Here is a 22,301-nt window from a genome sequence, read left to right on the forward strand (position 1 = left end):
CGCCATTATAAGTTCCCTTTAGTTGGAGAAATTATTGGATGTAATTTTGAACAGCCAGCAGAATCTAGCGTGGTCTGACCCACCACCTTTTTCATCGGATTCTGTAGGCACTTAAGCATGAGTCAGGATAAGGAAAAATATCAATTTTATTCAGAAAATTACATTTCTGTCTCACAGTGGTGGGTCCAGTTAAGAACTCAAAATTGTTCCTCAATTAGAGGAGAGAGTGAAGTGTTATGGTGGTCAGCTCACTGTGCATGGCAAGGGAGGTAATATATGGGTGAGTGTGAATTTTACGTCCGCTTCTTTTAGAAGGGAACTTCAAGGGATTTCAGGTGTTCCACTACCTTCGCCAGGAAGAGGAGATAAGCAAGTAAGCATGAGTCAGGATAAGTATAAAATATCAATTTTATTCAGAAAATTACATTTCTGTCTCACAGTGGTGGGTCCAGTTAAGAACTTAAAATTGTTCCTCACCAAACTTGGCATAAAGATAGATCTTGTTGTGTACAGGCACCTGCTGGTACATTTGGATTTATGAATAAAATTGTTTTGTGTGTTCCCATGCCAATGAGCTTCAGCTGTATTTAGTGTTCCTTTCTGGAGCAGAACTTAAAACCCTTTCAACACTCTCCTCTCCTTCCACTTTGTCATGTACACACTAAGACATTTGACATCATCACATATTCAATATGAGTATTTTGCTGTTGTAGGGGATATTGATGACTTTGTCATTTTGTTGTTGTAAGCATATCTGAGTTTACAGATATCTGAATACTTTGCAAACTGACTTAACAGCCCTACTCAAACATACTAAGGTCTAATAATCCAGGTTTACTGATATGAAAGAGCATAATCAGCATTTACAGACAAAGCTGCATTAGTATTGTCTTTCAGTGGGTATATATTTGTTGTTGACACGATTATGGTCTGTATTTCAGTGAGTTGACTCCATGGACTAGCTACAGTATTCGTGTTGCTGTATACACTCTTCAAGTTACACCAGGGTTAGGTCCATTCTCAGCTCCAGTAGAAGTGAAGACACTTCCTGATGGTAAGTATAGTTGATTAGTTGACAGTCCACGAATGACAGGTAAACACTACCTGATTATTTGACAGTCCAGGGGTAATAGGTAAACACTACCTGATTAGTTGACAGTGCAGGGTGACAGGTAAACACTACCTGTTTAGTTGACAGTCCAGGGGTGACAGGTAAAAACAACCTGATTAGTAGAGAGTCCTTGAGTGATAGGTAAACACCAGCTGATTGGTTGATATCCAAGGGTGACAGGTAAACACTACCTGATTGGTCGACAGTCCAGGGGTGACAGGTAAACACTAGCTGATTGATTGATATCCAGAGGTGACAGGTAAACACTACATGATTTGTTGACAGTCCAGGGATGACAGGTTAACACTAGCTGCATAGTTGAGAGTCCAGGGGTGACAGGTTAACACTAGCTGATTGGTTGATATCCAGGGGTGACAGGTTAACACTACCTGATTTGTTGACAGTACAGCCCACACTACCTGGGCTGACATTTATCTCTGTTCCATCAGTTTTTTGCCATAGTTTTTATATGTATTTTCTCTAAGGCTCAAGTCCAGCTTACCAGATCTGTGTATCAGTTCCAGGTCCTGTGGAACAGTTGGAGTATGCAGCTACCAACTCCAGTATATCAATATGGTGGCTCCCCCCACAGACGCTGAACGGGAAGTTGAAGCATTACACTGTCACAATCGTTGCTATGATGAACACGCCGATGGGGACACCTGGGGAGACAGTGCAGGGTGGGTATAGGCTGCTGCCTGTTGACTGGTCAAACGCACAGATTTGATTCATTGGCAGTAGTCCAGCTGGCACTTACCCCAGCTGATGTTGTAAGACCATCCATATTTTGGCTGTGTTTTCCATCCTCCATCACTACCACCAGGAGAGCAGACAGCCGAAAACAATACATAAAAATCTAAGAGGTCTATAAAGTAATGAATACAAATTCTAGTTCTTTCTGAGGGTGACTGCCATCCAGGATTTGAACTCTCACTGAGAGGCAGATCATCGCCACATTCCACAGTGGTGTGAAAATTGAGATTAGGATTTTTTTATTAGATTTTGTCAGGATGAAAATTCCTAGTAGGAGATTTGAAACAGGAACACATATGGACACCTTAAGTTTCTGTCTAAGCTAGTCTGCTCAGCTGTGTACAAAACTCTGTGATGGAGACACATGGATAAAATTTTTTAAGGCCATTTCTGGTGTCCCCACTGTAATATTACTGGAATAATAGTGTAAAACCACTCATTGTGATGTAGATTGTAATATTGTTGAGTACTCCAACAACAAACAGACATTGAAAATAGCAAAATTGACTATGATTGTGTGTGCCCGTGCTCACTGATGTCTCTTAATTTTGGGAACGGGAATAGCTCTGGAGGAAATTTACTATTGCATACATACAGTCGGACCCCATTTATTTAGATCCTGCATTTCTGGAAACCCCGCCTTCTGGATGATTTTATGTGAAACCAAACTTACATTCAGAAATCGTATTGCTAAACTGGACCCAGCCTTTCTGGACCCAGCGTTTCCACACGGATGAAGAATTTTCATACCATTCCCATAGATTTCCTTTGAAAAAATAATCCTGTTATCTGGATGGAAAGATCTGTGCATGTTAAATGTTTACCTCATGAATATTTGTATACATTCTTAATCTCTCGGAAGGCATTTAGCAAAATAGTGACTATTTTTAACTTACCTTACCATAGGTCTTATGCATATTACCTCTAGCTTCGCTAAACGAGATCAGACAGTCGTTGATTCGCCATCCCCTCGATGGCTACCTCATGTAATCTACGAATGTAGTCACGGAAGTGATGTGATCTCTCCACTCGCGCGAGAGCGCAGAATCCAAAATTCACTTTTACCTTTAGCGTTCGTGCGAACGGACGTGTTGGTTTGCTGTTTTTTTCTACTATGTGTAGTTTCAATAAAGTTGCTACTCCTTGGTAGGTATGGTTTGTATCCCCTCATTTTGTATTAAAGTCAAGTCATACAAGCATTTAATGTGCTTACCTTGCTACCTCGTGTTGTTCTTTTCTCACTCAGGCATGGCCTGTCCGTGCCGTATGTGAGAACGGCATGGCGTCCATGGGGGTAGTACATCTTGTTGATTGTTTGCCCGTCATGTTTCTGCCCCTGCTTGGTCATTTTCACTTGTGTTTTCGGTATTTTTCATACCATTTTCTGCCATGAATTTCAGCGTAGCGAAGGCAGCCATTGTGGTTGTTGTTTTTCGCTGCCCCGCACTTATGGGTGTGTCTATTTTTTACGTAGGGGTGCAACTACTTTCTACATTTTTATGTAGGGGTTTTTTCTCCTAGTATTGTATCAACATGTCGTCAAGTCTTGGTTTCTTGTCTGTTACAGTTTCTGTGTATGACTCGACACTTTTGTGCTGTCTGCAAGGGGCAGAAGTCAGCCAAGGACCCACATCCCTGGTGTCCGGATTGTGCGTCCGCTGTTTGCTCCATCAATAATCGGTGCCTACACTGTCAAGCGTTATCTCTCGCCGATTTCAAGACTTTTTGGCGGTTCGGAGGAAACGTTTTACACAACGTAAGAGAAGAATGTCGTCGCCAGCGTCTTCCTTGGGATCTTTACCTGACGACCAGGATCTACCACCGCCTTCAGTGCCAGTATCAACGCCTAGTGTGGGGCGCTCATCTATTACGCCGGCGTGCTCCTCTCCAGAGCCTACGCATTCGGACGCCTTTGTAGACTTATCTCACCCAGATGCCTTATCCCATCCTGAAGTTCAGAGGCTTCTGCGATCTCTCTTGACACCGGGCGCTGCTGTACGCCCTACCTCGTCGTCTACATCTTTACCAACGACAGCGCCTAGACTTACGCCAGCGCCGTTGCCTGTACCAGCGCCTCTGCCTGTCCCGGCGCCACTGCCTGTCCCGGCGCCTTTGTTTACATCAGCACCGGTGTTTTCGTCAGCGCTTATTCCGACGCCAGCGCCTATTCCGACGCCAGCGCCTGTACCAACGCCAGCGCCAGTGTTGTCGCCGGACCCTGCTCCTATGCCTACTTCTTATCGGATCCCAAGAGTGTCTCATACGCTGACTAAAGAAGAAATGTTACAGCGCCAGTTGGATGAAGAGCGCGCTCGTCGTTTAGAGGCTGAGCGCTCCCGGCGCAGATCTCGTTCTAGGTCCCAGAGGGGTCGGCACTCTCGTTCTCCACACCGTAGCCGGCGCCGGCGCTCCCGGTCTGTTTCCCGCTCTCCAAGGCGCTCCTTAGAGGAAGACTCACGTACCAGAAGTAGACGTAGAGTGCGATCTCGGTCAAGATCACCACGGCGTCTCTCTAGATCCCAGCGTTCGCGATCGCCGGACCCACTGCGGACTTCCTGCAAGGAATTTAACACTAAGAACTCTGTTTCCAACTCTAGTCAGCGACGAGAATCAACCTCTGTTTCCTGGGAGGATCACGAGGAACAGTTTTTTTGTCCAGATTATGAGGAGGACCCTGGCAATGATGGTGATAGTGATGGCACCTATCTTCCCTTAGCTGCTGTCTTTGAGTGGATTGCCGACAGATTACCGGACTGTCCTTCCCCTTCTTCAGATTCAAGCAACCCGGCGTCGATTCACTTGTCTCCTGAGTTACTTATTCCACCACACCCTATGGTGGCGGATGCTGTTGCTTTGTTGGACTCGGACTTTGCGAAGTTATCCTTAAATCCAACCATCAAAGCGTCGAAATCTAAGAAATCAGATTATAAAGTACACAGTCTGGATTTTGCCGACAACGGGGCGGTGTTAGACGATTCAATTAAGAGGTTGTCAAGCTCAACTCCGTCATCTTACAGAGTTCAGGATTCAAAGCTAGCAGCTATTGATACGGAACTGAAACGTATGCTTAAACCTATCTCGGCGCTTGCGTCAGCCACCTCCGCTGCAGCCTTGGATTTGTCAGAGGATAATGCCTCGAGGGTGGATCATTTAACTACCATTTTTGCTTGGCAAGGCAGAGTACTCCATGACCTGCTTGGACATTTACACGCGGCGCTAGCCATGACTACTACTATGCGCCGATCTGGATTTTTAGATGCTTGTTCTTGGCAAGAGGAATTTAAACGACAACTACTTCGTGCACCATTTACGTCTAAGTTCCTCTTTGATGAAAAGATACCAACGGTGTATAAACAACATGCCGAACTCACTAACACGGAAGTGGCGCTGTCAACCTTCGAGGCCTTGGGCTCTGCATTTCGTGGCCGAGCCAGGGGTAATGCCAAGAAAAGATATGTACCCAGGAGAGAGTCTATCCGTTCCTCGTTTGGGAGGGGACGAGGTCGTACCAAGGACTCAGATGTCCAGCGCAAGCCTCGAGAACGCGGCAGGGATGCCCCATCTACGTCCGGTCGAGGTAGGGGCAAGCGTCCCTACTCCGGCCGCTGAAGCCATGGACTACTACGAGTGGGACCTCCCACCCCCAGTCGTACCAGTTCATCCGACCCCTGTAGGTGGGAGACTAGGGATCTTCTGGGCCAACTGGACATTCCTGGAAGACCCGTTTGTTTGCAAGATCCTGAGAGCCGGCTACAAGCTACCACTAGCCAGAGCTCCGCCGTTGACTACCACTCCCCTGTCACGAGTGTACTCAATAGATCAACAGGTACTTATACTAGAGAACATCAACATTTTATTAACAAAACGTGCTATAGAGATAGTGTCAGAACCCCATCACTCCCCGGGGTTCTATTCACCCATCTTCCTGATACCCAAGAAAGGTTCCACCAAAATGCGGATGATTCACAACATGGCGACTTTCAACAGCCTGTATTTAGCCGAGCCCCCGCATTTCCAAATGACGTCACTGGATCAGATCCGAGCCAAGTTGTCACCCGGAGCTTGGATGGTCAGCCTAGATTTACAGGATGCTTACCTGCACGTTCCTATATTCCCCCGCCACAGGAAGTTCCTGCGTTTCATATTCAACGGAGTACACTACCAGTGGCGAGTGCTGCCGTTTGGAATTTCTACGGCCCCGTGGCTTTTCACTCGGGTCACACTGCCTGTCACCCGGTTTCTGCACCTCCGGGGGATAGACTTCGATCCTTACATCGACGATTGTTTGCTAAATCACTGCAATCCTCAGTTGCTACGCAAACAACTGGACTTCTCCACACGCCTACTTCAGCAGTTGGGGTGGATTATCAATATCGAGAAGTCGCAACTGGAACCAACGCAGGAGTTAACTTTCATTGGGGGGTTGTTCCTGACTCGGCTCAATCTGGTCAGGGTCCCTCCCGATCGATGGCAGAAGATTCTCGCCTTTACGGATCGAGCTCTGTCCCTACCTCTCACCCTCAGAGAATGGCAGTCTCTGTTGGGCTTGTCGACGTCGGCGCAAGACCTCACCCTCAGAGGACGGCTTATGCTGCGCCCACTACAGAGGTTCCTATTACCATTCATTCGGGAGAACGACCTCCAGTCATCATTTCTTCTACCCCCGCACCTGCATCAGTACCTCAGGTGGTGGACGGTAGAGTGGAACGTCTGCGCCGGTGTTTGTTTGACAAGCTTCAACCACGACCACGAATTGTTTGTAGACGCATCCCTCTTGGGATGGGGCGCTCACTTGAACGTCCAGACAACCTCAGGGCTGTGGTCAGACGCCGAAAGGGAGTGGCATATCAACAACCTGGAGATGCAGGCAGTCATCCTAGCGGTCCGCCACTGGCTACCGGTTCTAACAGACTCCAGACTCCTGGTAGCGTCCGACAATTCCACGGTCGTGTGGGTGATTCACAATCAGGGTACAACCAGATCCAAACAACTTCTGGACCAGATGTTCCTGTTAGCGGATCTGGTAGACAGCAACTGCATCGTGATCGCGGCTCGTCACATTCCCGGCTGCAAAAACATTCTTGCAGACGCCCTGTCGCGCCCCGGCAAACCATCCCCGACGGAGTGGATGCTTCATCCGGACGCATTTCACCAGATTTGCTGGCAACTCGGGAGATCACTGGTAGATCTTTTTGCCACCAGTTTCAATCACCAGTTACCAACGTATGTATCTCCCGTGCCGGATCCTCAGGCGTGGGCAGTCGACGCGATGTCTCTGTCATGGGAAGGCCTGGACGCATATGCGTTCCCTCCTCCAGTCCTTCTCTCGGACATAATCGCCAAGATCAGACTGACGCAGAACCTCCGACTGCTTTTGATCGCGCCTTGGTGGCCAGCCAGGTCGTGGTTTCCCGATCTTCGACGGCTCGCCAACGGAGACCCTTACAAACTTCCAGAGTGGTTGCATCTGCTTCGACATCCACACAGTCGACAGCTGCATCCGGATCCACTGCGATTCCATCTTCACGCATGGGTCATCTGCAGAGGGCATTAAAGGCTAAGGGCTACTCTGCGCACGTGGCAAACGTTATAGCCCGCGCACATAGAGTTTCTACCCGCTCTTTATATGACGACAAATGGCGCTCTTTTGAGAATTTTTGCGCAGGAAGATCTCAAGATCCCATGGCAGCATCTCCTCAGTTTGTGGCACAGTTCCTTCTCTATCTACGGAACTCTAGACATCTCAAAGGCAGTACCTTAGGCACCTATTTGTCAGCTTTGAATTCTGTCCTCGCTATCAAGTCAGATACACAGATCTCCAAGATACCGGAACTTATTGCACTTCTCAAAGCTTTCAAGCTGGAAGACCAGAAGGCCAAGTTCCGTCCTCCAGCTTGGGATCTCAATGTTGTCCTTCAACATCTCAGAGGGCCACCGTACGAGCCATTAGAGGAAGCCTCCTTTGAACATCTTTCCAAGAAGACGGTTTTCTTACTATCATTGGCAACAGCGGCTAGAGTCAGCGAGATCCATGCTCTTGACGTTACTCAGATCCGATTTGAACAGTCAAGACACGGACGTGTTCATTTGGGTTTGCTTTGGGATTTTGTGGCTAAGAACCAGCTTCCCGGGCAGCCTAACAGGCTATTTTCCATCCCTCCTTTGTCTACGATCCTGGGTCATCATGACGTGGAGGAGGAGCTGCTATGTCCAGTCAGGGCTCTCAGATGCTATATTAAAAGGTCAGCCTCTAGGAGACGATCCCGCAAAAGATTATTCATTCCCTTTGCCGTGTCCTGCAAAGGCGAAGTAAACAGAAATACTATTGCCCTCTGGCTCAGATCGACTATCCTGGCGGCCTATGACGACAAGCACCTGCCTCATCCGGTAGCAAGTAACCCGCACGAGATCAGGGCCTTGGCGTCTACAATGGCCCTCCATCGGAACTGCACAGTACCGCAGATCATGGAGGGCTGTTTCTGGAGGTCATCAACTGTCTTCGCATCCCACTACTTGAGGGACTTGGCAGTTGAAGACGTGGAGGGGTTACAGTCATTTGGTCCATTGGTGGTTGCTCAGCAACTTACCCGACCATCCGCCCATTAGGTAACTACACTTCTACTTACCGTTGGTCTTAAGATTAACCTCACCCCCCGGGTGCGTCGGTTTTTCTTTGGAGTTCTATTGGGTTACTCTTTGTCCTGTTCCAGGTATTATCCTGAGACCGTTGACATTGGTTTTCCCGAGTTCTCCTAATGCATGTGCACTGTTTGCTGAGGGATGGTCCTCCGGAGTCCACACCACCATCCATCTGTCGAAGCCATATGCATAAGACCTATGGTAAGGTAAGTTAAAAATTTATTAAAATCTAAATATTTTAGATATTTAAATACTTACCTTACCATAGGGCGGTGACTCCCTCCCAACGCTGGATGCTCCTCCCCACTTTGGACTCTTCGGACCTTCTGGCTGACGGTAAAAGTGAATTTTGGATTCTGCGCTCTCGCGCGAGTGGAGAGATCACGTCACTTCCGTGACTACATTCGTAGATTACATGAGGTAGCCATCGAGGGGATGGCGAATCAACGACTGTCTGATCTCGTTTAGCGAAGCTAGAGGTAATATGCATAAGACCTATGGTAAGGTAAGTATTTAAATATCTAAAATATTTAGATTTTAATAATATTGTCATGGATTATGTTTTTTATCTAACCTACCACCAGATGCTTCACACGTCATGTGATTACATCAGAGACAGCCTGACAGCCTGCGTTCAACCTGTACACTTATATGTTATGATGATTCACTGTTATTACTATTGACTGTTGATTTATTGATATTCGTACATGAATGAATTTTTACTATGTGCTTTCACTTAACTTTCACATTTTGCTTGTTTGATCCAGTTAACCAGACGTCTCATTATCTGGACAGTTTTCAAGTGAAACCAAAATGGCCGGTTCAGTCGAGTTTGACTGAATAACTACACACACAATCCTAAAGTTGACACTCCAGGCCTTATTTAGTGCCCCATATGTAATATGCCTGCAAGAATGGTATACAAGCATAGCCATTGTCCTGTGCATCTCTTTGTCAGTTGACATTTGTCTTTCACAGTCTTGCCTGGACTACCAGTCGGTCAGCAAGGTCAAAGACAGTCATATGAGACTGACCAGCAGAACACGACAATCTCTGCCCTGATGCCAGCTACTGTGTATAATGTGTCAGTTAGGGCTGCAACTGATGCTGGGGATGGTCCGGTCCAGTACATTGTCATCAGTACAACCTGTACGTATCTATTTGTTGCAGATTACCATGTCAGTGCAGAGTAACATTCACAGATGGCTTTTTCTTCTTGGAAACAAAATACACCCTACAAATAAACAAACTTACAATGAATATGAAATCTGCAGGACACAAGACAGTGCTGATGTTTTAAGAGTTTATTTTATAAATTTATTGTAATTACAGCAATTATGATGTGTTTCCTCAGTTGTGTAGTCTTAAAATAAGCAATTTGAATGCTACGTGGTTATTGTGATTTGGAACTTCTGATCGATTATCAAAAATCAAGAAAGTTCCAATTGTGTATTATTTTAATCAGTGCCACTTATTTATTGCTGAGCAGACACAGAGACTGTGACCGAAGATCATTCCTTGCCTACTACTGAGCTATCAACAGATGCTACTGTCAACACAACTACTAATTTGTTGACTGATCCTGGTGGGAACTCCAGACGGAACCTTCCAGTCATAGTGGCTGGAGCTCTCACTGGGGGGATTTTCCTCCTCGTCCTGCTTGCAATCATCATCTGGAGATGCCTGAAGAAACGCAAAGCTGGGAGGGACCAATATAGTAAGAGCAGTTGTCCTTGTTTGCCTCATAAAATGGAAAAAGTGCTATTCCAAGTATGATGTATGTCATGTTCGACCTGTCTCTAAATGGCATGGTTTTTTAGGCCATGGGATCTGTGCCAGTTTATACTTGTCAGAGGAGGGGCTCTAGGGTAGCCCAGTGGTTAGAGCATAACTCTGAAGACCCGGGTTCGATTCCAGACATCGGTATGACACCATTTCTGGTGTTCCATGCTTATATATTGCTGGGATATTGCTAAAAGCAGCAAAAACGTACACTTGCACTCCCTCTCTTGTCAGAATTGTATCTGATCAAGACTACCATTTGTCAGACTTCCTTTTCATGGACGCCCTTGTGGCTGAGTCGGTTAGATCTCTTACTCTGTGTCCTGTGATTGCAGCCTCACTCTGAGAGTGAGGGTTTGAATCCATGATGGGTCTAACCCTAGAAAATACCAGAATCTATACTTTAGGTCTCAGTTTTGTGGGAAGTATACTCTCAGTGTAAAGTTTGAAAAAATATCCTTGAGTCAGGGTGTCTCACAGGGAATCAAGTTTATAACTAAACCCATGCTGGGTGTACTAGGCAACTTACGGGATCAGAAGGTCTTGGTGGTGGTTATGTTAGTTGTATGTCACCATACACAAACGGGGACATTTGCCATAGCATCAATCAGTGGAAGGTTCAATCCTGATTTTATAGTATGTCCATTATCTGGTCCAGGTGATGGTTTATGAAAATATGATCCAGTCCATGTGTAAAATCTGAGGTAAATCCTGTTAACCTTTCTGATTACATATATCTTGTAACTTGCCAGTCTGTAGTGACATGTGGGTTCCAGGTTAGAATTCATTCATAAGACATCATATCATGTGGTACGGCCTGCAGTCTTGTACCTACACAGCATGACCTTTCAAGGACAGTATCAATCACTGGAATATCTGGTCCAGACTTGTTCATTTAGAAGCAGCTATCATAAAGCTGAAATATGGCTGAGTGTGGCATTGAACAACAAATAAGAGTAACATCTGCTTGAACAGCGGAAAGTCAGTGGTTTTATTCCCTGGGTGCATCAAAAGGTGCTTCATGTTAACCTGCCTGACATTGTATTCATGATACAAAAGCTGGTAATAATATGGGGCATCACATGTCTTTGTATACAAAAGCTGGTAATAATATGGGGCACCATATATCTTTGTATACAAAAGCTGGTAATAATATGGGGCATCACATGTCTTTGTATACAAAAGCTGGTAATAATATGGGGCATCACATGTCTTTGTATACAAAAGCTGGTAATAATATGGGGCACCATATGTCTTTGTATGCAAGAGCTGGTAATAATATGGGGCACCATATGTCTTTGTATACAAAAGCTGGTAATAATATGGGGCACCATATGTCTTTGTATACAAGAGCTGGTAAAAATATGGGGCATTATATGTCTCAGTGGTTGTATTGGTGGTGCTCTGGTACATGGGTTTCTCTGTTGGATACCACAACAATGCAGATGAAGTACAGATGAGCAAGTTGTCATATAGTTGAAATATTGCTGAGTATGATATTCAACGATAAGTGTCATGAATGCAAGCATGCACTGACATGTATTAGTTGATGGTTCTCCTGCCATGATATTGCTGGAATATTGCTAAGAGTGGCATAAAAAGAACTCACTCACTCACTGACTCACTAGTGGTTGATCAGGTAGACTGCTTGTATTTACAACCTGTGGTTGGATAATGCTTGCGTGTATTTACAACCTGTGGTTGGATAATAGTTGCTTGTATTCACAACCTGTGGTTGGATCATGCTTGCTTGAATTTACAACCTGTGGTTGGATAATGCTTGCTTGTATTTACAACCTGTGGTTGGATCATGCTTGCGTGTATTTACAACCTGTGGTTGGATAATGCTTGCGTGTATTTACAACCTGTGGTTGGATAATGCTTGCTTGTATTTCACTCTTTAATTCCTCAGTCATACCTGATGCAGTTATAACCAGACTGTATGACCAATCAGATATGTAGACTGGATAACAGTTGATAATATTTCTCTCCTGCAGCATATGAGGCCTACTTTAACAGAGGGTTCACCTCTGTGTTGGTATGTTGGTTTTGTGTTAACTAGTTTTTGTGTAAACAGTTCCTTACCACTTTCCAGTAGATTGTCGGTTAAGGTTTTAGAGACTGAGTTTCATTATCTCTTGATTTGTTTGCTGAAGTTTTTCTTTATGATTTCTTCATTCATTTCATTTTTGTTTTGCTTGTGGTGAATCATTGGTTACACTTCCCGAACTATTACTTAGAAGTCACTACACCATTTTTGTTTTCTGTAGTCATGAACTTGATCTCATCACTTGGCTCTGACTGATTCCTACTTGTGTTGGACATTTTTGCATGTACTCAGAAAGCCTCATGTTCATCAGCTTTGGGTGATATGCAGCTTGTGTCATGTTCAGACATTTATGAATAGAAGGGTAGTGGTTACAGTAGTTGTTTATCTCACCAAGGTCCTAAGTTGATTCCTCTAATGGGTATTATGTGCACAGATCATTTCTCCACGTTCCCTGCTGTAATGTTGCTAGAAGCATCAGAAGGAACTCATTTTGTGACTTGGTAACCCAGGAAATTTTAGTCTCCAGTGGGAGGGGAATGTAGATACATTTCACTGTTGAGTACTGCAGTGTGGAGTGAAGGTTCCAGGATCTGGTGCTTAGCTTACAGTGTTGTCCTGGTAGTGAACCTTGGTTTGATTGTACTAAAACTACCCACTTGGTCTAGACCATTGGGCCAGACAGCAGAAATATAGTGATGGCTATCAGTACTAATCACTGCGATCAATAATCAATAACTAAATATGGATTAATTATTGAAACATATTGCAAAAGTAACTTCGAGCAAAATTGCCAAAGAAGGTCCCAAAGAAATGAAGTTTTTAAAGCACTAGTGAGTGGTGAAATGTTTAAAAATGGGTCAGCAACCAAACTAAGCAGCCATGTATAAAAGCCTAATTTTGTGTATTGATTGAGGAAATCACATAATTTTAAGTTTGATATTGTCAATGACACTTTTTACATATGGATAATCACTGATATATTTTTCTACAATATTTCTGAATAGCAAACATTTCAGCCAGACCTAGCAGAGGATCACAGGTTCAGTGCAACACAAATCCTATGAAAACACATAAAGAGAATTGATTTTTGTTACAGTAGGCATTTTTGTGATGCAACTAGTTGGCTTAGAGTCTGTATAATGTGTTTGTGGATTTCTATATTAGTCTGCAACATGTTATATTCATCCAGATTATATAAGCGTAATTAGAATGGACTTGTACACATAGCTACAGTTACACAAACAAACATGCACATGCTCACACTCATATGTGCATGTCCATCTTGAACAGATTTGTCGTCAGAAGTGATATGAAAGGAACATGTTAAGAACAGTATGCCATTTTGAAACATTCTTGAAATATTTTGAATAAACGTGAAAACCATTTCATCTTACACAATACCCCAGACAGTCTTTTCCGTGTGATGTATGAACCTATTATATGTAATCTGTGTTTGATGTAAAGACAATGTGATGTTTATTTTCAGTGAAATCCATGGTGTCCGGGGTCCGCATCACAAAAAGAGAATCAGGAAATTTTGATAGGTGAGATGTGAAATTGTGTTCAGCAGCACTTTAATCAGAGCTTTTGTCCAGTACTGCTCCACTTCTGACAGTCCACAATGAGATGTCATGTCTGATCACATTTGTGATCAGTAGAGATCATGGTTGATTCTATATTCTTGGAAAGAGTCTATGAATCTTCCAGTATCTCAGAGATACTCTCCCAAAATAAGTGGTGCATAATGAATACTCATCATACGATCTAGCTGTGTATTCTTGAAACAGCCTTTCCCATTCAGCTGCTTGACTCATAAACCCAAGATGGAGTAGAGTCAGAAGAATATTTGGGTCCAACTGGAAGTTTTGTTTTCATAGATATGAAATATCCAAATGGTTCACAAATGAAGTCAGATTGTGTTGACATCTGGTAGTACAAGATGGAGTAGAGTCAGAAGAATATTTGGGTCCAACTGGAAGTTTTGTTTTCATAGATATGAAATTTCCAAATGGTTCACAAATGAAGTCAGATTGTGTTGACATCTGGTAGACTGAAGAACCCACAAATCTTTCATTTTGATGGCCGGTCAAGTTTTCTCAGTGTTCACATGCTGCAACCTAAGAGGCTGTTCTTTGATGTAAACATAAACAGATATTGTATCAGATTACAAGATCTCATTTAAAGACGATTGTGTTCAAATTTCAGTATACCTGTAATTCATGAGCAGATTTGCATCAACATGACAAACAAGCATTGATGATTTTGAATTGCTTGGATTGCAAAAATGTTTTTCTGACCCAGACTGCTGTGTGTGTGATGTTTTCTGACACATGCAGGGATCATGCTGACTATAGAATATCACTGTCTGTAGCATGAAATTACTAGCTTACTCCTTGCAGTGAATCAGTGTGAATGTATGGCATCTGTTCCTATCTGTGTTGTAGACAAATACTGGACCCTGCCCACACTGGAGATGATGACATGGCCACACAAAACGATGATGACAGCAATGTGCATGAAACACAACAACGCTATGGCAGCTTTAACTCCCACGACCCAATCCCACAGTCACCCAACTCCATCAATTCTGTAGATATCAATGGTGTAAGTAGGAACGTCTTATAGTTGTCCAGTTTGAGCTCAGATCAAATACGGCAACAGCACTGTACCAGTCTTTGTGTGCTCTGGATACTCATGTATCACTTTGATCTTACAAGTAATACTCATGTGTAATATATTGAACAGCAAAAGAAATGCAAGTTTTGAAAAAATGAAATCTCATAAAAGTAAGCATTCGTGTTTGTCTTCTATATGAAAACAGGACGTAAAAACAGTTGCATTTCCTTTGCTGTTCAGTATATATGTGACCTGCATGACCCATGACTTAACCATCTTGTTCACAGGATCCACCTCCTACATCACCAGCATCGGACAAGAAGTCAGGCAGCTTCTTCCGTAGCTTACGCCAAAGCATATCAGGCGACTCCGTGTTCGCTATCTCCTCAGGTACAGTTTCCACCAACTTATAAAACTTGGATTTGTACTTATCATGACTTGCACTATTTGCTTCTGTCTCCCTTAACCCTAGCTAGTGTAAACATTCTGGGTTGTGTTCCTCATGTGTCCGGTCATGTGGAGGATCAATGAGTATAAGCGTGGGGAGGGTGTTTGCATGTGTGGTGGAAGGGTGTCTGTTCAAGGCAAATGTTTTTACTGTTCTCAGGCACCATAACACAGAATGTTTCCACTGCTGTTATGGTTAAAAATTGCCTTGAGAAATCTCTTCAGAACCAGCGAAATACAACACTGAGAAGTTTGATATTTTCAATAATTTGGTATTCAGCAAAAACAACAAGATACAAAAGATTCACAAGAGTGGTTTCGTGTACAATACTACTGAGTCAGATCTAATTTAATGGGTCATGAAGATGTCATGAAGTCAGTCAGTGAATTGTCTGGTTCAGATACGATTATGTAAACGTTGACAGGGTCGTAGCTAGCATCATACAAAAAAAACCCTGAGTTTAGACATGATTGTTGCTAAAAAGGTGTTACATGAAAACACTGGCTTGCCACACTCCTGATTTGGTCAAGGTATGGTTTCAAGTTCTAAGACATTTACCTTGTTCAGCTAAAGAAGAGTGTGAGAGATACTTCCGTCAGATAGCTGGCATGGTGGTTAGTGTATACACCTGTCTGGATGATGAATCCAAGTTTGAATCTAATGTTATGGAAAAGATTATGATTTTGTGATTTTGTATTTTTGTGATATTCACTGATGAAGCATTTTACCCTTTGCACTATGTCTGTCACGGGAGCCAACAGACTTAGTTATCCAGGGGTGAAGAGGTGTGGCTTGTGTCACATGTGTCATGACATAAATCGTGTTCTACCTCTGGTCTGTCTGTTCTAAATTATTTTAATTAATAATAATTAATAATAAGCTGTTGAGATATGACTGTTGTGTCTGGCATAAAACAACATTCATTTATAGTATTTTGATGTTGAGTAAATGTATGATATTTCCTAAAACTGTGCCAGTTCCTCAACCCTCATTTATAGAGACTGTCTTTGTGGTCTGGAATGCGGAAGGTCGCAGGTTCTATTACCAAACTGTGTCATAGCAAACAACGTAAAAATGTGGTAATTGTTGGTCCCTGCCTCGGTGTCAGCATTAATGGGTACAACAAGGACAGATTGGCTCAGAGTCAGTTCATCTGAGTGGGGTATTCATGCTTAACTGCGGCATGGTATCTCGGTGACCTAGCACTACATAAAACCACCTTGTCTGGGCTAGTACAAGCAGCCACATGTACACATGCATGTAGACCATTATACCACTGAAATATTCTTAAGTTCGACGTTCAGACCCATTTCACCTCATATCACGTCTATTTACACAATGGAAGATTTTTTTGCCATTCCCAGATTTCAGTTTCCATGTTTGTATTCAGGTTCAGGCTTTGAGAACCCGTCCTATTTTGATGAGCGCATGTCAGCAACTCTCCCCCGACATGGCATTCCATCGATGACAGCAGACCAGGTGTATTCACAGGTGAGAGGAGTTGTGACTGTCACTCTCTACTTTCATGTATTATGTACAACTACTTCGTGCAAGTATTACATTTCTATCTGTGATAATCTAGTTAGTTTGCTGTCCTTCATTGACAGGACTTATTGTCACTTTTATTACTTTTTAAGTCATGATATGGCTACAATATTGCTGATATGACTATAAATCTTAACTCACTTACTCTTGTAAATACATCCCATTTCATAAGTGTTACCACAGTGATTCCAGGTGAGAATATTCGTTCCATGGATCAAAACTAAGTGCCATGATATATACATCACCTTTACTACATTTCTGGGGGAATGGTATGGAGAGCGATACCAAATGTGACATTAATTTATGTGACTTGTTTGAGTAACATTCTAGAAATTGGTGGTATAGTTTTGGCAATGGCGATGTGAAGATAAATTTATGTATATGTATGTAATGTCCCCTCTTGCTTGAATTCTACTGGTAATTCTTTCAGATGGGTTGGAGGGTTAGCTTAATGGAAAGAAAACATTTTTTGTCACGCCGAGGACCTTTGTTCGATTACCCAAATGGATACAATGTGTGCAGGCCATTTCTGGTGTCCCCCAATTGAATATTGCTAAACTCACTCATTCTTTCAGACGGAGAGAAGTCAGCGCAAGAACAGGATGCGCAGTGAGAGTGCCGCAGCTATCGCCATCATGAGGAGCAGTGGTAACCTAGCAATACCATCTGACGACACGGACTCACTCATACACAATGAAGCTATCGTAGTTTACAACGAGAGAACTGCTCTGTGACACCTGACATTTCCAAGGTGATCAAACCTACATGAGCTTACAAACAAATGTGATATGTGTATAGTGCTATTGATGTACAGTTTGATGATGAAGAATACTCAGCTTTCAGGTAGAAACTTACATGATGAAGAGGATGCTTGACTTCTGAATAAAACACACACACACACACACACACATATACATATATATATATACACATGTTATGACATCAGTTTGTGAGGATATTACATTTTTCATCCCAACATGGCCTTTGATTTATTACTTGGATGATATCAAGTCGTATCTCCCAGTCTCTACTTTCTCTGCCAGTCAAAGCTGTAGTGCTAACATTAATAGTTTAAAGACTGACCTTGACACTCATGAATTGAAATTCACGTTTTCTCTTGGGTCAGAGGTCAGCTGATAGTAGTCGTATATCTACTGAGTGTTGCTAGGGTTTCATCACCACCATCTTCAGGTCACATGGTCTTGTGTTCATCTGGTCCTATGTCTGATAAAGACGCCAAACTAATTTGGGAGTATAAAGTTTCAAGGCTAGTTTGTCAAGTGTAAGATTTAAGATCTGGACTTGTTGCAGGTCTATGGCAAAAACAGGACATCCTTCACTCATGTTCACGATATTATTTTGAAACAACATTTAAGGGTAAATCTTTGTTTCTTGTGAATAGTTTTTATTGAAGTTTAAAATACAGTCTGAAACCCATGTATAATGGTTTTTTTGTATGAATCATTTTTGTGTATATAAAGTGTAATTTTTGTTGGACTGGACCAATGTCAATTGCAATTGCAGTTGCAACTGTTGATGCAAATATTTTGAGTGTTTGAACTATGATACAATATATTAGTCTGTCCATGGAATAGTTGTTGATTTTGTTTGCTAAATAATGGTGAACATCAGTAAACAGCCCACAGATTAATGAATAATTCAATGAACAACAGCTGATAATCATATAGATATTATACAACACTGATCTTAGTGATGCCGATGGGTGATTCTCCTCTGTTACTGAACATCATAAGCATAGGTTATTGGAGTGGTTTGGAGACATAGGAAATGGTTGATATATCTGTTATAAGCCACATGGACAGACATGTCTCAGATATATGGTGTTCAGTGATAGCAACTCTAGAATTGCTCATTTTCAGATCAAATATGTTGTAGATTTCATGATGTCTGCAAGCCTTGGCTGTAGAAAAGCTTTAATGTCATGAAGTGTAAGAGATTTGACTAGTGTCTTTGATCCTACTGCTGCCATGCATTGTTGAACAAACATGCATCATATACATGGGAAGTGTCAACATAGTGGAATGCTGTCTCTAGACGGCAGGTAGATGTCAGGTTATACTTCATAAGGTCTCCAGCCACATAGCTGGCATTCATGTCATGTTAGACATACCACTGTATGAAACTCTGTGATCACGTTTGTTAGTATATCCGTCCCAAATAAGGCTGACTGATGAACAATCAGATCCAAGTCACTTGGCATGTCACATGGTTAGTGGATCACATGTCCATTGTTCCCTGTCACAGATCTTCAGACTTAACACAGTGGATTATTAGGCACCTGTTTCCCGTCACCAATCTTCAGATCTGTGACAATGGATTATTGGGCATCTGTTCCCTGTGTCACTGATCTTCAGACATATGTCAATGGATTATTGGACACCTATTACCTGTCAAAAGTCTTCAGATCTAACAATAGATTATTGGTCACCTCTGTCCTGTCATGTCTTGACATTTAACAATGGATTATTGGGCACCTGTTTCCCATCACTGATCTTCAGATCTAACGTTGGATTATTGGGCACCTGTTTCCTGTCAGAGATCCTCCAACAAAATTGTATCACAGGCTGATATTAGTGTTGTGCCTGCCAGTGTATGAACACTACATCAGGACTACTCAGTGATTAAAACTCAGAGGACAATTGTCCCAAATACTAAGTAGTAGGTCTGTATGGTGAACAAGATATATGTCTGTCATTGATCTCCAGAACAATGGAGGTTGTGGCAACTGCTACCCACAGCACCATACTGTGAAGTAGATAGTTGTTGTTGGTATTGTACTTGATGTCTTGTTTTACGTTCAATGTTCTTGGCATTAATTTTCCCCAAATCGTGTGTGATCTTATGGAATGATTGCACCAGCTGACTGTTATTTACAGCAACTATTGCTATGGATGCCTTGGAACAAATCTAATTTGACAGAGAAAGGATTATATATGTCATTCATGCCATGCTTTTACTCATAAGATGTCATAATTGTTCAGCTGTTATATATGTCAACTAATGTTTCTCACAATGCCTGTGATTGATCAAACTGTTCCCAACGTAACAAATATCTGGCAATACCAATCAAATGTAACAACGTTTTTTGTTCATCTGTGTTTTTGTGTATATCATATTTTAGTGAAAATTGAAGCTAATAATATGTCATACAAAATACATTATGACTTGTTAAATAACAGCTCCAGAGATTATTTCTTCTGCTGTTTGTATGAACTTATTGTATGATATGTGGAATTGTATTTCTTAAATGAATCATAATGAGGACCAAATGTGTAAATAACTTATTGCTATTTCTGTACAGTGATGTTGTTTTGCAAATTTCACTTGTTTTTTTACCAAGTTTGTTATCACCTCTTTGTTTAGCTGAAGAGGTTTGAGGGGAGGACCCCTTGTCATTGAGACATAGTATTGAGACACAGGATGTCTCTAGTCATTTCACATTTGCTATACTTTCAAGATATTCAGTATGTCATAGTCGGTCCATGGACAGTATTGTGGAAATATTTCTATATGTGTATTAGATAAGGGTAGGAGATCATCTGGGCAGTATTATGCCTAGAGGTCAGCTTTTCTAAGTGACTCATCAAAATAACTTGTGGGTTCAGTTCTCCAACATTAGTTGTAATATTCATCTGGTATTGCCGTAGCTCTGATTTTACTGGAATACTCTCCCTACCTGATATTTGGTTTCAGTCTGCTTGGTATTGTGCTTCACCCAGCTTGTGATTCTGCTTCATTCCAGTTGGCATTGGGTTTCAGCCTGCTTGTAATTGGGCTTCTCCCTGATTTGGATTGAATTTCACTTTGCATGTCAATGGGTTTCATCCTGCTTGTCATTGGTTTTCACTTTGCTTGTTATTGGGTTTCAGCCTGCTTGCAACTGGGCTTTACTCCGAATGGGATTGGTTTTTCACCTTGCTTGTCATTAGGTTTCTCCCTGCTTGTGATTGAGCTTCACCTCAGTTTGCATTGGGTTTCACCCTGACCAATATTGGGCCTCACCCTGCCTAACATGGGGCATCACCCTGATAAGCACTAAAATCTCCTGTTCTTAAATCTCCATGATATAATTGAAATAGTGTTAGAATATTCTTGAATCATATGATGCATCTTCTAATGTGTTTATCCTAGTCCTGTAGATAAGATATGCCGGTATATTTATCAGCTGTGTTACATGGATGTACATATACACCATACAATGAAGTGATGCTACAAATGCTAACAAACTTGTGATAAAGGCTTTTTATTGTATAGACTATTGAGAACATAACACCATTGTATATAGATGTTGTACATATCAAGCCTGTAACTTGCAGACAGACACAACCACCAGAAATTATTGTTCCAAAGCAATGAGGAACAATGGCTGAATTTGCAACATGTAAACAGCGTTTCAAATACCTGCTTGCTCAAGATTGGTCATTTTCCACACAGACTGACAGATTCTCAAATTCTCCTGCCCAACTGCCGGGCTAAAATTTAAATCATTAGTACTTAGAAAGTTTTGATTTCATTGTGCTAAGTAAATTAGTATCTTTTCTGGGCAGATGAGTTTTGGTCAGGGCTGGCAAGGTTTGTATCTAACCTGCCCTGTGGTCTGGAGGAAAGTTTGGGGAGTTTCATACCCTGACATAAACAAACTTGTAAACCAACCTGGGCTCAAGACATGTCTTTGTCCCTTTTTTTAAATTAACATGTCTAAATATGATAAGTGATCATTGCTGTTAGATAAAATTAACCAAACTAGTGTGAAAAGTTTAAACAGCATCTCAAAACCGACGCCTAGATTTTCGAAGCTCTCTTAGTGAGAAGAGAGCTTCAAAAATGTAGGCCCAGAACATTTAAAATTGGTCCTGTTTTCATATTTTTTGTTGTACATTCTGTGAAGGTCATATCAAATGCTCATGATGATTGACATAGCTACTTTGCACTATTGAATATGTTTGTACAAACATACTCACAATGATTGACACAGCTACTTTTCACTATTGAATATGTTTGTACAAACACAGCTACTTTGCACTATTGAATGTCTTGTTTATACAAACAAGCTCACAGACTCACAATTTAGTATTGTTTGTGATATGGAATTTGGTTTTTTTTGAGTGAATGAGCTGTTATGTGTGACTGTCACCAGGTAAAGAACTGTATGGTGAGGTATGAGATGCTTAATAGTGAGGTATGAGATGCTTAATAGAGGGGTATGAGATGCTTAATAGTGAGGTATGAGATGCTTAATAATGAGGTATGAGATGCTTAATAGTGAGGTATGAGATGTTTTATTGTGGCATAATGGTCACTGTGAGTCCCTGTCAGCACTAAATCTGTGCACACAC

General features: G+C 42.2%; 1 protein-coding gene across 1 annotated transcript in view; it reads left to right on the top strand.

Moving 5' to 3' along the window:
- LOC137272231 (contactin-5-like) overlaps window positions 1-18,868 on the top strand; it is a 54,769-nt gene extending 35,901 nt beyond the window's left edge. Inside the window, exons 23-31 of the mRNA XM_067804591.1 lie at window positions 942-1,054; window positions 1,630-1,791; window positions 9,482-9,652; window positions 9,993-10,220; window positions 13,822-13,879; window positions 14,780-14,939; window positions 15,239-15,341; window positions 16,790-16,890; window positions 17,520-18,868. Coding sequence (XP_067660692.1) covers window positions 942-1,054; window positions 1,630-1,791; window positions 9,482-9,652; window positions 9,993-10,220; window positions 13,822-13,879; window positions 14,780-14,939; window positions 15,239-15,341; window positions 16,790-16,890; window positions 17,520-17,678 — 1,255 coding nt within the window. The 3' untranslated portion in view covers window positions 17,679-18,868. The remainder of the gene's footprint in view (window positions 1-941; window positions 1,055-1,629; window positions 1,792-9,481; window positions 9,653-9,992; window positions 10,221-13,821; window positions 13,880-14,779; window positions 14,940-15,238; window positions 15,342-16,789; window positions 16,891-17,519) is intronic.
- The last annotated feature ends 3,433 nt before the right edge of the window (window positions 18,869-22,301 follow it).

The sequence above is a fragment of the Haliotis asinina genome, chromosome 2 (genome assembly GCF_037392515.1).
Source record: "Haliotis asinina isolate JCU_RB_2024 chromosome 2, JCU_Hal_asi_v2, whole genome shotgun sequence".
Classification (NCBI taxonomy): domain Eukaryota; kingdom Metazoa; phylum Mollusca; class Gastropoda; order Lepetellida; family Haliotidae; genus Haliotis; species Haliotis asinina.